This window comes from Anguilla rostrata, chromosome 14 (assembly GCF_018555375.3).
Source record: "Anguilla rostrata isolate EN2019 chromosome 14, ASM1855537v3, whole genome shotgun sequence".
Taxonomy (NCBI): Eukaryota; Metazoa; Chordata; class Actinopteri; order Anguilliformes; family Anguillidae; genus Anguilla; species Anguilla rostrata.
This window is the reverse complement of record NC_057946.1, coordinates 35,023,066-35,037,779: the sequence shown is the minus strand read 5'-3', so window position 1 is coordinate 35,037,779 and position 14,714 is coordinate 35,023,066. Positions and strand designations below refer to the sequence as shown.

Here is a 14,714-nt window from a genome sequence, read left to right as displayed (position 1 = left end):
ACAAATGATCCCCTTTAGAAAGAAGTTACATTTAACTTATTAAATTATGGACTGACAGGTGAACTTAATTTCCAAAAGTGTGAACATCTGGTCTCTGAAACTGAACTACGAAGACAAAGCAGATGGCAATTACTCAAACCTGCAAACTGATTGGGGACTGAGCTTGAGAACCTCACATATGGGGGGGTGGGGTTGAGAACCCCTTACACAGGGGGGCCCTATACTGCGTTTTAGAAACCCACACATAGGGGCGGTCTATACTGTGTTTGAGACCCCACACATGGTGTGGGTAGGGAGGCAAAACCCTACTGTATGTTATAACAATTCAGTTCAACTACTTGCAAATCTTGTGGAGGAATTCACAGGGGAGAATGCCTTAACCGGATGAGCCACCCATCAGCCCCTAGAATGACTCATTTTAATGCAAATCAGGTGTCTGATTCACAATGTTGGAAAATTACCACTCTCAGTAAACATGGGTTTTTAAGACGAGCCAAAACTTGGCGGTAAATTGGTGCAGTCTATTTAAAAGCCATGCAATGATTAAACTTATCAATGGCCATGGAAACTGTTGTAGTTACAAGACAAAGACACCCCAAATATGTTAAATGTGTAAGAGAGTGGAACCGAGAGAGAAATTATTAATCACTACAAGCTGAGTCATGCAATGCTAGAATTGCTTGACGACACAGATGACGGTGAGCCTTTGCTAAATATTTGTTCTGTCTTGAATCTGTCTTAACCCTCCTGTTCTGTTCATTTTTTAGGTACAGCAAAAATGTTCCCGGGTCAATCCCCATACAGGGGGGGTTTGCAAATACATGAAATGAACCATTTTCATTTAAAATGTTGATTACACTAATTAAGGCCAGTAGAAGAAGTTTCATACTGAAAAAATAATTTTAAGTATTTTTCCTAGATTTTCAAACTTTAAAAAGGGTCAATTTGACCCGCAACATAACAGGAGGGTTAACATTTGTCTGTGTACAATGACATAGCCTGCTTAAATTATAGCAGAAAAATAAAAACGATTTCAATATGCACGTTACTTTAATTTAAAAAAATATATTTTTAAATGGGCCAATTCTATTAATTGAGCTAGTTATTCCAAGAAATATTGAAGAGGTCTATTTGCTAGTCATCCAACCAGTCTCGACTGTGGCTCACTGTGTCCTTTCGTTAGTCATTATTATTTGTGTAGCATTATTTGTGTGCCAAATTAGATTGAATCCCCTGTAAAGTAATAGGCAAGTTTTCAGATACTGTTGAATTGTTGTTTGGTCAACTTACAATAGATGTGTACAAAACTAGCCTTTTACTTTATTTGTACATCTGGAGATCACTTGACACTAAGATCTGTTTTTGAGTTATAAGTTCGAGTCAGAGTGGCGAAAAACTACATTTATTAACAAAAGACAGGCGGAAAAGCTGGGGCAACAAAGGCAGAGAAGTGAGGGTAAGGGTAGCAGCATTGCTAGTGTCCTGTCTTGGCCATTGGGTCAGTTGGCTTCACTCTCTGTATTGGAAAAGAATTCAGAGGTTAGAAAGTTATGGAGAAAAAGAACTGCCAGTGTAGGAAACCAAGGACCATTTGCAAGAAGGCAGCCAATTATATGAATGGGCTTCAGCTTCCCATCTGTCTCCCAAATTGGCTGCCTGATTTAATATTTGGCCCTTGGGGAGCTGTCCAGGCTTGAGTGTGGGCGAGTAGGGGTGCTGAACTGGCTCCTGGTCCCACAAGCACTGTCCAGGGTGCTGAATTCCTCAGCGGTGGAAAGTGACAGCAGGAGTATGCACTTCCATATGCTGGCAGGGATGGGGATTCTGATCCTTGCACCAAAGCCACCCCCCCCCCATAGAGTCACTTTTCCATCAAGTGGGGAAAAGGTCCACAGTGAGTGTTGGAATAGTGCATCTGCATTGCCATATTGAGCGCTGGGCAGTACAGCACCTGAAATGTGAACACCTGAAACAAGAAGACCCAACAAGTTAACCTGCCACTGTTGTCCTTTTCCCGAGCCTTCCACAGCAGAGGGGCATGGCCCGTCACCAGGGTGAACCTCTGTTTCAGCAGGTAGTACTGGAGAAAGGAGAGTGCATTCTTACTGGCCCAGGGCCCCTCTCCACTGCCACAAGCCATGACTCACAGGTCTGGAGCTTGTGGTTCAGGAAGATGATGGGATGTTCCTCCGAACCGAACACCTAGGAAGCAACCGCTCCCAGCCATGTCTCTGATGCATCAGTGTACATGATGAATGCCTGCATAAAGGACAGGGGACTCGTTAGTTGCTTGAATGTGGCCTCCTCTCATTGTCTCCATTCCAGCTGCCCCTTCCTGGTGAGGTTTGACAGAGGTGCAGCTGTGGAGGGGAAGTTAAGGATAAAATGATGATAGTACTTGGCTAAACCCAGGAACAGAAATACCTGCTTCGTAGTGGTGGGCTGGGGCCAATCACAGACTGTGGCAACTGTCTTCCCCTTGAGGTTTGAGTAGGCCCCAAGCAATGGAGTAGCTGGTACTCTGTCTCATTCTTGGTGATGTAGGATTTTTTTGGGGCTAGCAGTGAAACCTGCTCATCTAAGGGTCATGAGTATCTTGAACATGTGTTCTGGGTGTTCCTCCCAGGTGGCAGAGTAGATAACTTTGTCTTCCAGGAACATTGTTCAGAAGTTGGAGTACTACAATATGTCAATCAGGTGCAGGCATGTGAAAAGGGACCCATGCAACTTAACTTAAAGGACACAGTACTGGTACTGGTCAATAGGGGTGGAGAATTCCCTTTTCTATCAGTCTGCCTAGCTGAGCAGAACCTGCCAATAACCCTGAGTAAGGTCAAGTGTGGTTATGAAATGTGACTCGCCCCAGTGTCTGCTCAGGGCATTTGGTTGGCTTCAATCTCCCGACACCATGTTCAGCCACTTGAAGACATTGCAGGGAGCCATCGGGCCTGGCACCATTATGATGTGGCTGGACTATGGGCTGCAGTAATTCCCAGGGCTAACAACCTTTTTTGACCTCCTCCATGATGGGTTTTCCCCATGCCTCAAAAGCCTTGGGACCCTCAACCCACTTTATGCAGGTTTATTGTTGAAACAGCTACTGCAACCTTGTTCTGCCAGGCTGGTATAGGATCCCTGCCAAGAAGCAAAAAAATTGTTGGTGGTAGGCACTAGCAAATCTCACTCATCTGGCTGGAACACATGGGATTGGACTGGATGGTTATTGGTATGCTGCTGAACATGCTGAGCTTCTTCCGCACTAATTACATCACTTCCTTGATGTGGCTCCTCATTTGCTGGACATGTTCGATCACAATCTGATGCGGTGATGGTTGTTCTTCCTTGGTCTCTTTGGCTAGGTAGAGGAGTCCACAGGGATGCCACTCATACAGAAGTCCAATGGATGCCTAGGGTACCTCCTGCTCAGCAAAAAGCATGTAGGATAAAAGCTGGTCCTAGTTGGAGCCATCTGCAGTGATTACCCTCCAGAGCTTGCACTGGTTGAAGCACTCGATCAGCCTGTCAGTTTGGGGATGATACACAAAAGTGTGAAGACTCTTGATCCGCTCCAACAAATTGAGGTCCTTTAAGAGCAGACATAAGGACAGCTATGGGTCAGTCAAATACCAGCTGAACAAAGGGATGGGGGCTGCCAAAAGACATTATAAAGACAAACTTGAAGAGAATTTTTCTGCCAATAACTGCTCAGCTGTCTGGAAAAGTCATTTAAACATCACAAATTATAGAAGAAAATCATCCCACTCAGCAGAAGACCCCCTGTTTCCAAAGGAGCTGAACCAATTTTTTTTTACAGCAAATTTGAATCACATAGGAAATCAAATTCAACTATACACCCCCCCACCCTTCCCACCCCCTGCCATCCACTTCGCTCAGCCACTTACTGAAAAAGCCCTCCCTCCCCCACCCTCAACCCCACTTCTCAACTCATTATCACTGAACGAGATGTGAGCAGATTATTCCATAAGCAGAGAAGCACCTTGGACCAGCCGGCGTATTGCTTGCCACATTAAAGTGCTGTGCAGACCTGCTATCCCCTGTATTCATGGACATTGTCAGTTAATTACTGGAGCAGTGCACTGTTTCTGCCTGGTATAAAACATCTATTGTTCTGGTCACGTCACCCATCATAAAAACCTTTGACTGTTTTATCTTGTCCTATCTACTATCAGTCACTGGTATGTATGTATTCATCTATTTGGTTATATTTCTAGTTTTAAAACTCCAGGACTCCAGAAACCATTTTAAACAGTATGCTGATTATATATCTGTGTCCATATTGTTGTTTTATAAAAAGGAATGATAGGGAAAATCACCCAGTTTGAAACAATGGTGCATTTGAACCAATTGACTCCAAATAGGTTCAATGCTATTAGCGACCTGAACCTTTAGCTCCACGTTGACACCTTCTGGTACATGGCAGGCATAGCAACAAATTAATTTACTGGTATGAACATGTCTGTTATCTTGGATAGGTTGTGTTAGTCTGCCCTGGCAAAATGATAATTTTTGCCTGTGAAGTTCAAAATTATGAACTTCACAGTGCAACATATTTCAGAATATTTATAATTACCAAATTATGTAATCGATAAATCAATGAAGAAGATCATCATGTGGGTTTATTTTTTTTACAAAGTAGGATAAAGCAGTTAGCCAGCTAACTTTTGTGGGCTAAATATTTGGACATAACATTCACTTTTGTCTGATCAGATTACACCCAAATTAAACTATTTTTAAAAGTTAAATACCTAAGTCCTTAATCACTTACTGTCATTTAAAGGCTTACTACACTTAAACCAAGGCAGGCAGGCCACTTACACATGTCAACACTCTTACTTCCTTAAGGTGCATTAACACTCTTAAACATCCTCCTGTTTCATAATATAGCTTAAATTGTTACTAACATAACAGTGCCCTGGCAGTGATTTCCAGTTTTAACATTCTCACCTGCCCAAAACTGCCTACAGTGGCAAACTCATGTGAACCCCTTGGAGGGGTACAAGTCTCGGTCTGTCCAGCAGAGGTAATTGGGGCAATCTGGGGCCACATCTTCTCTCTCTCTCTCTCTCTCTCTCTCTCTTTCTCACTCTCTCTCAATTTCAATTTCAATTTGCTTTATTGGCATAATTGCAAACAGTCATATTGCCAAAGCAACACATGTAAGACACAGAAACATGGAAACCACATATATTTTTAGAGAATTCCTCCCTATGTTGATCATTATATGAATAATACAAAAAGAAAGGAATCTCTGTCTCTACCTGATTACTTGTGCACTGATCACACAGCCTGTTGTCCCTGGCTAGCCAGGTTTTCCTGTGCCAGGCTGTGGTCACTGACACGATATTTGGTCAGGACCTCCCTCTATTTTGAATTTTTAACGGTGAATAGATATTCTGCCCATTTATATTTTCTGTTTAGGGCCCAGTAGCATTCCACTTTGCTTTCAGTTTTAATAGTTGTATGCCAATGGTCCAAACAAGAGTTTTTGAGGTACAATTAAGAGCAATTGGTTTAATTGTGCTGTTGAATATTTGAATCCAAATTCAATGGGTGGGTTGCCACATATCCCTGTGTCCAGCTATTCTGTCCCTCCCAGGGTTGTTACCTGGAATGCCACAGTTTTTAGCATACTACATGGGAAAAATCTATGAACACTCTGCTGGGGGGTCGAAGTAAACTTCCTGATGTGTTATGAAACACAAGGAAGTTCATATGTGTTATAACACAAATGAAGTCATAAGATGGAGCGCTAACACAAGCAGGTATCGACCCTACGCATCGAAGACTATGGTCTTAAACGTCTAGTGAGGGTGCAGCACATCAATTTGTGGATGTAAGTAGCTGTTGACATGTACTGTTATTATGTAACACGTCAGGGGCACATGCTTTCTCTGGGAGGTTGGAAGCCAGTCAACTGGAGCGCACACTAATGTCCTGACACCTCCCTTAGACATCTCAAAAGCAGCCATTATTCATTGAGCCCTTACTCCCAATTTTGCTGAACCTTCTACTGTCAGAAAATAGGTTTGCTGTCACTGTTTAAAATGTAGGTGTTGCTAAATGCAGCACCTGGATCGAGATCTCCACAATTACTGACATAAATGATCTAGTGGCGTACTGTATACATGCCCCTTATGTCAACCGCTTTGAAACGAGGTTGTTCTGTTTACATCAATATGTAAATTAGATGTGTAGGAGGCAGTGTTCACATGTCATTTCACTGTGCCAAGCAAACATCTATGAAGCAACGTAATTACGGCATTGACGGTGAGGACAATACTATTTTAATTGCAATTTCAAGAATGAGGTTGTTTCTTCATTTTTCCATATTGCCAATTCACGGTTTATTTGTCCATTCACATTTTTTTTTATCCATCCCTATTTTATTTTTCCCATTCACAGTTTTTTGAATTCATGTGATCTGGATAAGATTACAGTATAACTTTCTCTTCAGGGATCTGAACCATCAGCCATCTTGTGAGGAGTTCAGTGCTGGAGCTACTGTATGACTCCAAATTGCCATCTGTATATTTGAAGAATGCTGTATGTTGTGTTCAGCTAAACTGAAGTATTTAAGGTGTCTTCTGGGTAACAGTGATCAATGATGGTTTGTGTCCTGGGTTTGTTTTTTTGACAGATTGAAGAGAGGAAGTTCAGTGGTGTAGCCAACGAGACAAACTGTGTGTTCCTGGTGAACCGTCCGTACGCTCTCATATGTTCTGCAGTGGCCTTCTACGTCCCCTGGGGCTCATGGTCCTGGCTTACCAGCGCATCTACGTGACGGCCATGGAGCACGCCCGGCAGATCGGGACCCTTCAGCGGGCGGGGTCGGCGCCCGACAGCTACTTCGGCCAGGACCACCAGGGGTCGAGCCGCATGAAGATCGAGACCAAGGCGGCGAAGACGTTGGCGGTCATCATGGGCTGCTTCTGCCTGTGCTGGGCGCCCTTCTTCGTCACCAACGTGGTGGACCCCTTCATCCGCTACAGAGTGCCCTGGCAGGTGTGGACCGCCTGGCTGTGGCTGGGATACATCAACTCGGGGCTCAACCCCTTCCTGTACGCCTTCCTGAACCGCGCCTTCCGCCGCGCCTTCCTCATGATCCTGTGCTGCGGGGACGACCGCTACACCCACCACGGCAGCTTCTCCCGGCCCTACTCTGCCTCCGTTAACGGCACCTCCATCGCCCTCAGGTGAGAATCTCCTCATGTTTTCCATAGCTTCTGGTTTTGTTCAGAGCAGTAATATCAAACTCCAGTCCAGGAGGGCTGCAGTGTCTGCGGGTGTAACTCCAGTCCTGGAGGGCTGCACTGCCTGCAGGTTGAACACCAGTCCTGGAGGGCCACAGTGTCTGTAGGTTTAACTCCAGTCGTGTAGGGCTGCAGTGCCAGCAGGTTTAGCTCCAGTACTGGAGGGGCGCATTGTATGCAGGTTTAACTCCTGTCCTGAAGGGCTTCAGTGTCTGCAGGTTCAATTCCAGTCCTGGAGGGGCCCAATGTCTCCAGGTTTAACTCTGGTTCTGGAGGAGTGCACTGTTTTGTACTTTATCTTTGATGTGATCTTAATGTCAAGTTGCACTTGAGCCTGATTCATAGAGAGATCTATGATTGAATAGAGTTGCATATACTCACTTAATGTAGCAAGGCCTGTGTGTTACGCACCTGTAGTTCACTCCTGAACTTCAATTAGAACGCATGTGAATGTGCTTTTACAATGAGTTTGCTTAACATTGATTGTCTTATAAATATGCACAGTGAAGACCTTTGACACATAAAGTGTCAAATATAAAAACACTTAAAGAAAGACAAACTTTACCAAAGAAGAGATTGACACACTGCTCGATGAGATGGAAGACAGAGGCATGGCATGCTTTTTTCAGTAGCTTCAATAGCGGCATTACTTAGCTGTAAAAGAGAGCTTGTTGCTTGGCAGCCTGTCATAGCCGCTAATGAAGTGGGGCAGCAGAATAGAACAGCGACCGACAGGAAGCTCCTGGGGAAAAGCATACTGAAGCATGTACTGTATGCGGCAGGCCCACCACGAGAGCTCATGTGTGCCTCTCCGGTCTGCAATAGCAGGTGATGTGTGTGAGACGATTGCGAAACCTGGGATGGAGCTGCTTCCATGTACAGGTTTTTTAAATGACTGCTTTTGTTGCGATTATTGACGTAGGTCACTGGATAAGATCAAATATGATCGTGAGACCTTTTTTATAAATGATGCCCCAAGAGGATTGCAGCGTCTGTTGGTTCTTGTAGTTTCCTTTTATTCGGCAGCTAATTTAGTGGACTTTTTTAGTACCTCATGTTCTGTCATTTTTGTGTACAGCAAAATGTTGCCCGGTCAATCCCTATACAGGGGGGTTGCAAATACTGAAATGAAACATTTTCATTTAAAAATGTGTTTGGGTTACAATAATTAAGGCCAGTAGAAGAAGTTTCATACTGAAAAAATAATTTTAAGTATTTTTCCTAGATTTTCAAACTTTAAAAAGGGTCAATTTGACCCGCAACATAACAGGAGGGCTAATCAGTGACTAAAATTAAGCAGTTAATTTCTGAAACACACTAAGAACCAGAAGACACTGTGGCCTGCTTGGATCTGATTCTGTTTTAGAGAGAAAGATAAATTTGTGATTGAGGTCAGAATTACCAAACAAGGGTTGAGTTTTTTTTTTTTTTCGGTTCAGCATGGTTTCAAGTCTTTAACTGAAGCTGTGGTCCTAAACCAGTTTCTTCTATGTCTACTACATTTTATTTATATGAATCACATAAATAATAATGATGTTATGCTAGTATAAAATTTAATGTTTTGGATATTGTGTGAATAATATCATTGTAAAAAATAATGTTTTTTAATGTATCTATGGGGTAAAATCGCATTTCACCTTAGCAGAGCGGTTCTACTTACCAGTGACAGTTTATTTTTGTAAGTGTGCAATATTTTAGTAACATGTCTGACAAAACCATTATAATCCAGCATGAAGACTTGCAAATACATTGCGCTGTAATGCTGACATAGCTGCTGCAAATGTAATGACATGAACAAGAGAGGAAATCATTGATTTAAAAGTTGATTGGTTCAGAGTGGTGTAGCTCTTTCATTGTGTATGTTCAGCTGGAAGCCCATTGCTTGAAATATTGCTTTGTGTTAATAACAAAATGGTGGCTCTCCTCTGTTTCCATTTCGCTACTAGAATGGATTGCGCTGTGTCTATACTCCACAAGCGGAGGTCAGGGAATTATACTTGTGTACTCTGCCAGTGGAGAAATGGCATTTTCATTTTTTAACTGCTGTGTGGTGGGTTGGATTCATAAACAGCCTTGGTGGCCAGCTGGAAGTGTTCCACATCCACTTTGTCTATAGAAAACCATTATATTATAAATCAGTTCAGTGACAAGGTGCATAGCTTTTCACGCTGAGGAAATGGTCACTGTTTATCTAGCAAGTACACAATCATTGTTTCCATAGTTCTGTACAACCACACTTACTGATTCCCTGCTTAGACAACACCAGTGTTATGGAAGATATTAAAATATGGTATTATGATTAAATACGTCTTTAAAACTGTAAGGTGTTTGGAATGTGCTCACTGCATTTTTCAAATCTTTTTTGTTATGTTTTATTATTTCATGTCTTCAGTATAAACATAGAACTACAACTCAAACATGGACACGTGCAGCAATTAAAAAGGAAAAAATCTTTTCCATTAAATCTTCCCTTCCACTGAAGAAACAAAAATTTCTTCATAAAGCAACGAGTTTTATTTACCAAGAATTTTAGTTGATTTTTGTCCCTGCGCCTGTTTGGATTCCTAGCCTGACCTCTCTCTCTTCCTTTCCTGCTTTTCTCCTCTTTTCATTACACAACATTGTTTAGCACACACTCAGACTTACAGAGATTGCATTTTTACTCACAGTCCATTTATGCCGCTGGGTATTTTACCGAAGCAATTCAGGTTAGTACTGTACCTTCCTCAAGGGAACAGTAACAGCACAGCAGTCCAGCTGTGATTTGAACCCACAGTCTTGGAGTTACAGGCCCTTTCCCTAACCGTTATGCTATGCTACTGCCACTCTTCTCTAGCCTGTATGCATGTTTTTGGTACTAAGCTATTTATGTTGGTAGAGCATGCGAATCATGGGATTGTTTTTATACACCATGTTCACGTTTTCAACAGAACACAAAATCAGCAGTGTGTGTGCGTGTGTGTGTGCATGCATGTGTGTGTGTGTGTGTGTGTGTGCATGCACGTGCGTGTGTGTGCGTGTGTGTGTGTGTGTGCATGCATGTGCGTGTGTGTGTGTGTGTGTATTGCGCTTGTGTGTGAGAATATACAGTATATATGTACACATAAATGATCATCTTTGTGTATATGCATACACAGTACCATATAGTCATATATAGGTGGAAAAAAAGGAGCTATTTTTGAAAAAAATCATGGTATAAAAAAATACACCAGACATTTCATTCTTTTTTTTTCTACTAGGTTATGTAATATTCTGTGTATCAATCATAAATACGAATCTTTCGTGCTACCGTTTTGTGTGCAACATTTTTCTTCTTTGCTTTATAAGTCGTATTTTTAAAGGCCATTGTACTCATCCCTGCCCTTTCACGGACGATGTGTCCAGCCACTTTTAAATTTAAAACAAGCAGTTTGGAAAAGGTATGGGAGGTTTTACAAAACTGCTTTTTGTTTTTCTCCAAGGGCTTATTTGATGGAGAAATAGAGTATCGACTGAAAGGGGCAAACAAACGAAACTAGCTGAGAAATATAGCCGTTGCAGTCGCTGCTGCTTTTATTCAACCGGAGTAACATTTTGGGCATTTAGCTGATGCTCTTATCCAGAGACTCTTTAAATGGGAAAGGTCTAGATTCATAAATCACCAACATCCAAAGGAGCGATGAATGAGAAGTGCAATGGTCAGACCATAATACCCCGGCCATTGGTCATCCTTTTTCACTAGAATGAATATGTGGAAAGGAAAGTAGGGGGGGGGGGGCTGTGTAGGCAGAAGATATGGAATGGAGCAATGGGAATCAGGGTGTCCACTGCATTAGTCAAGATAGAGTCACCTCAGCATTGCTGTTCATTGAAACAATCTGTGTTCATTTAAGTCCTAACAGAATTTGAAATGTATGAAATGAAATGTCATGTATACTGTGTATCACTCTGTAAGAGTAGATTAACGCTGAACATTTTAGTGCATGTGTGGCATGCCAGAGCCCTGTAGTATGAAGCCATGGTTTTATATTCACTAAAACTAGGGGTACTAAAATATTTTACTGTGGCCAGATTTGTTATTGTCTGGCATCATCAGCCCGGATCATACTGGCACAAATATATTCATGCAAGACAGTAAAGACGGCTATAGAGCTCCTCAGTAAACTGGCACTCTCCTGCTCTAACCTGTGATCAATACTTTTTTACCCATTAAAAAAGACATTATTAATATTGTTGCAATTTTGCTCAACAGCACTGAAACTCATGACTAAAATTAGATATTGAGTTTCCCAGGCACATAAATCTCCCCATGTCTATTTTATTAACATTTATTAAGCTCTGGACACACATCTAAAATTGTAGTTGAATTTTGAGTTCTGGACATGTGAACATTGCCATGGCAACAGCTATGTATTTACGCAGCCAGGGGGCTGTGGAAAACTTATCCAAGCTTTCAAACCACATGTCTAAAAATGTAAAAAAAAATTTGTAAATGTATTTATGAGGTTTGTATGGAAGAGGATTAGGGCCACGTGAAATTCTTTTTGAGTTCTGACTTTAAAGTCAGAATTCTGAGATTAAAGTCAGAATTCTGAGAATAAAGTCAGAATTCTTAGTTCTGACTTTAAAGTCAGACATAATAATAGTTATAATAAATAATATAATTTGCATTGATACAGTAATGGTGTTTCCTATTTTGGTTATATTTTGTAATAATGGTGGAATAATACTAACTGTATTTGCAAGGAACACAAAATGCACTATTAAAGTGTGCATAAAATAAATAAAGCAGAATAAAGTCAATAAAACAGTTTCAACAATAAAAGAAAACACTTATTACCACAATAGCAAAATGGTTATTTGTAAGGAAAGTTAAGTGGTGAGAGCATTAAATGGTATGAAATATGCTCTTGAAGGGCCAATGGGAATCGAGTACAAGTGATCATGTGACATATGAAGAGCACATATGTCATGTGACATGAAGATCATGTGACATATCATCAGGCAGTTTACCAATTATACAGCAACCATTTTTCTCACCTGATTTGAATTTAGTCTGTTTTAAAGTGCTGTGAGTGATAGCTGCCTGTATGTTCACTGCTCTCACAGCTTTACAGAAATACTAATGACATCACAAAATACCCCCCCCCCCCCCAAGGAAAAAACCCATCATTAGAGATTTCCATTTGTACTGAAAATGACTGGCACTGTTGGCAGAGTTGCCAAAAATAACATTTACTTGTGTTGTTGTTCATTCTTTTTCATTGCTCATACGGCTGACACTGTAATCTATTTGACATATATTAATTATATCTGAACATAGTGGAGCTATTTTCTCTGTGGCCTCTGCTACCAAATGGAAAAGAAGTCTGTTCGTGTTTTTATTTGTGGGTGTATGTTTGTTTTATTGTTTTTTCCTTTGTCATTTGAAGTGTGTTTATTTGAAGGATTAATAATCTGGACTGTGGTCCAAATGATTTATGCCCTTCTTCATTATAGTGGAGGTTTTATGTAAATTACATCTTTATCACAAATGAAAGACACCTCCAATTTTAAATGTGATCTAGCAGAGGCAAATAGCAGCCATTAACCACATACATTGCTTATATTGTTTGGAATTGAGACAGAGATAATATATAGAGTCTGTTTGCATAAATGTAATTTCTGTATTGCTTTAAAATCCTGATAATATCCTGGATATATTTGACCCAGGCTAACTGTCCCACAGGTACTCATAAATAGGTTAAACAGAGCACAAGGGTTAACAATGTCAACTCTGTGTGTTTCCTTTTTATTCAACTAAAACATACATATACATACATATGTTACTGTATAACGTTGTGGCTGTATGTATTATGCTATATTCTATACTATATGTATTAAGCCTTTCAGCGTAATACAGGAAGGAGAAAAACAAACACTATTAGACACCCTAACTGCCACATCTTTAAACGCAGCAGAGAGATGAAGCAGATGGGTTTCTCCTCAGGATCTGATTACAGCACCTCAAATAGAAGCAGCCAGTGAGTCATTCCAGGCGGTTCTTGTGCAATAACTGATGTATTAATTTGTTTTATATCACAGAATGCTGTAAGCTGTAAAATGATGTATACCGCTCTGCAAAAGACTCGGACATTCCATGTTACTCTGATGCATTAGGAAACTAAAGCGTTGTGTCTTTACTGATCGCCTTTGTCTTCAGAGTGAATAAAGTAGAGACTCTTAGCATCTTAGCCGATGCCATAAGAATGCTTACTAAGCGGTGACAGTGTAGTGAAATGGTTAGGAAACTGTGTTTGCATCTTCAAGGTTGTATGTTTGATCCTGAGGTGGGGCAAATGCTGTTGTACTCTTGAGCGAGGTACAGGACCTAAGCTAAATTGCTTTAACAAATACCCAGCTGTATAAATGGATTGCGTACAAAAAATCATGAAAGCTTTTTAAGTCACTTTGAAAATAAGGTCTGCTAAAATGCCTTAGATATAAATTACTTTTCGTTTTTAAAAAGTCATATGTTACTAAGTAAAGACTACACAGTCCACATCAAAACAGTTGACAATTAAAATGACTGTTTCCATAACAACCTGCAATGAGTTGGTCTCAGATCAGTCTCATTTTTTATATAAAAGGAAATCAGACAGTCTGCCCCCCTTAAATATTTTTCCACTTCATTCAGAAAGAAAAAAACAGAGAGAAATAAGATATTAAAGAAAGACAGGATCTCAGTATCAAAAATTCCAGTACACTTTCATCTGAATGACTTTTGAAAGGTCCTTGAACAAGTGTGGAACCTCATTCTCTGAGATTAACACATTTATTTCCTACCGCAGTTTACAGTTTGTTTACAAATGTCTGAGATTTTACACAGCATTGTGGTTTTTATACAAATTCCTGAGACTTTCTACAGCATTGTCCAGTTTTCATTTAAATGACTGAGACCTTGTATGGCAGTATTTTTTTATACAGACATTTTATACTTTTATAACGCAGCTGGCAGTTGCTCCATGGTATTAATTGCATGTCTGTTCTGCATCCTGATTTTTTCTTCTGTCTTTTTTATGTGTGCCTTTGTGTACGGTCTGTTGAAGCTGTGTGTAAGAGTCCCAGCTTTCCCCAGTTGTTTCAGTGCCTGATTTGTTTTGAGGAAAAACACATTGTGCTTCTCTAAGCCTGGACAGTAGAACTAGCTGGACATGGTTTAAAATGTAACAACAGCTGCGTGTGTCTACAAGGGATATATGAGTACAGGAATGCTTGATGAGAACATCCCATCGGCAGTTGTCCTTGACTTTAATTTACAAATAAATTTAAAGGAACTATGTTTTTTTTATCTTGAGACACAAAGTTGGGAGAGCTTCATGATCACCAAAGTTAACCCTGTTTGGGAAGAAAAATGTTCAAATTCGTGCCGTAGCAGCAGCAGACGCATCTGGTCTCGATCCTGCTCGGCTTGGGTTGCCCCGC

At 40.9% G+C, this 14,714-nt stretch overlaps 1 protein-coding gene across 1 annotated transcript in view; it reads left to right on the top strand.

Moving 5' to 3' along the window:
• si:dkey-247m21.3 (5-hydroxytryptamine receptor 4) overlaps nucleotides 1-14,714 on the top strand; it is a 90,587-nt gene that overhangs the window by 43,343 nt on the left and 32,530 nt on the right. Inside the window, 2 exon segments of the mRNA XM_064307913.1 lie at nucleotides 6,659-6,764; nucleotides 6,767-7,214. Coding sequence (XP_064163983.1) covers nucleotides 6,659-6,764; nucleotides 6,767-7,214 — 554 coding nt within the window.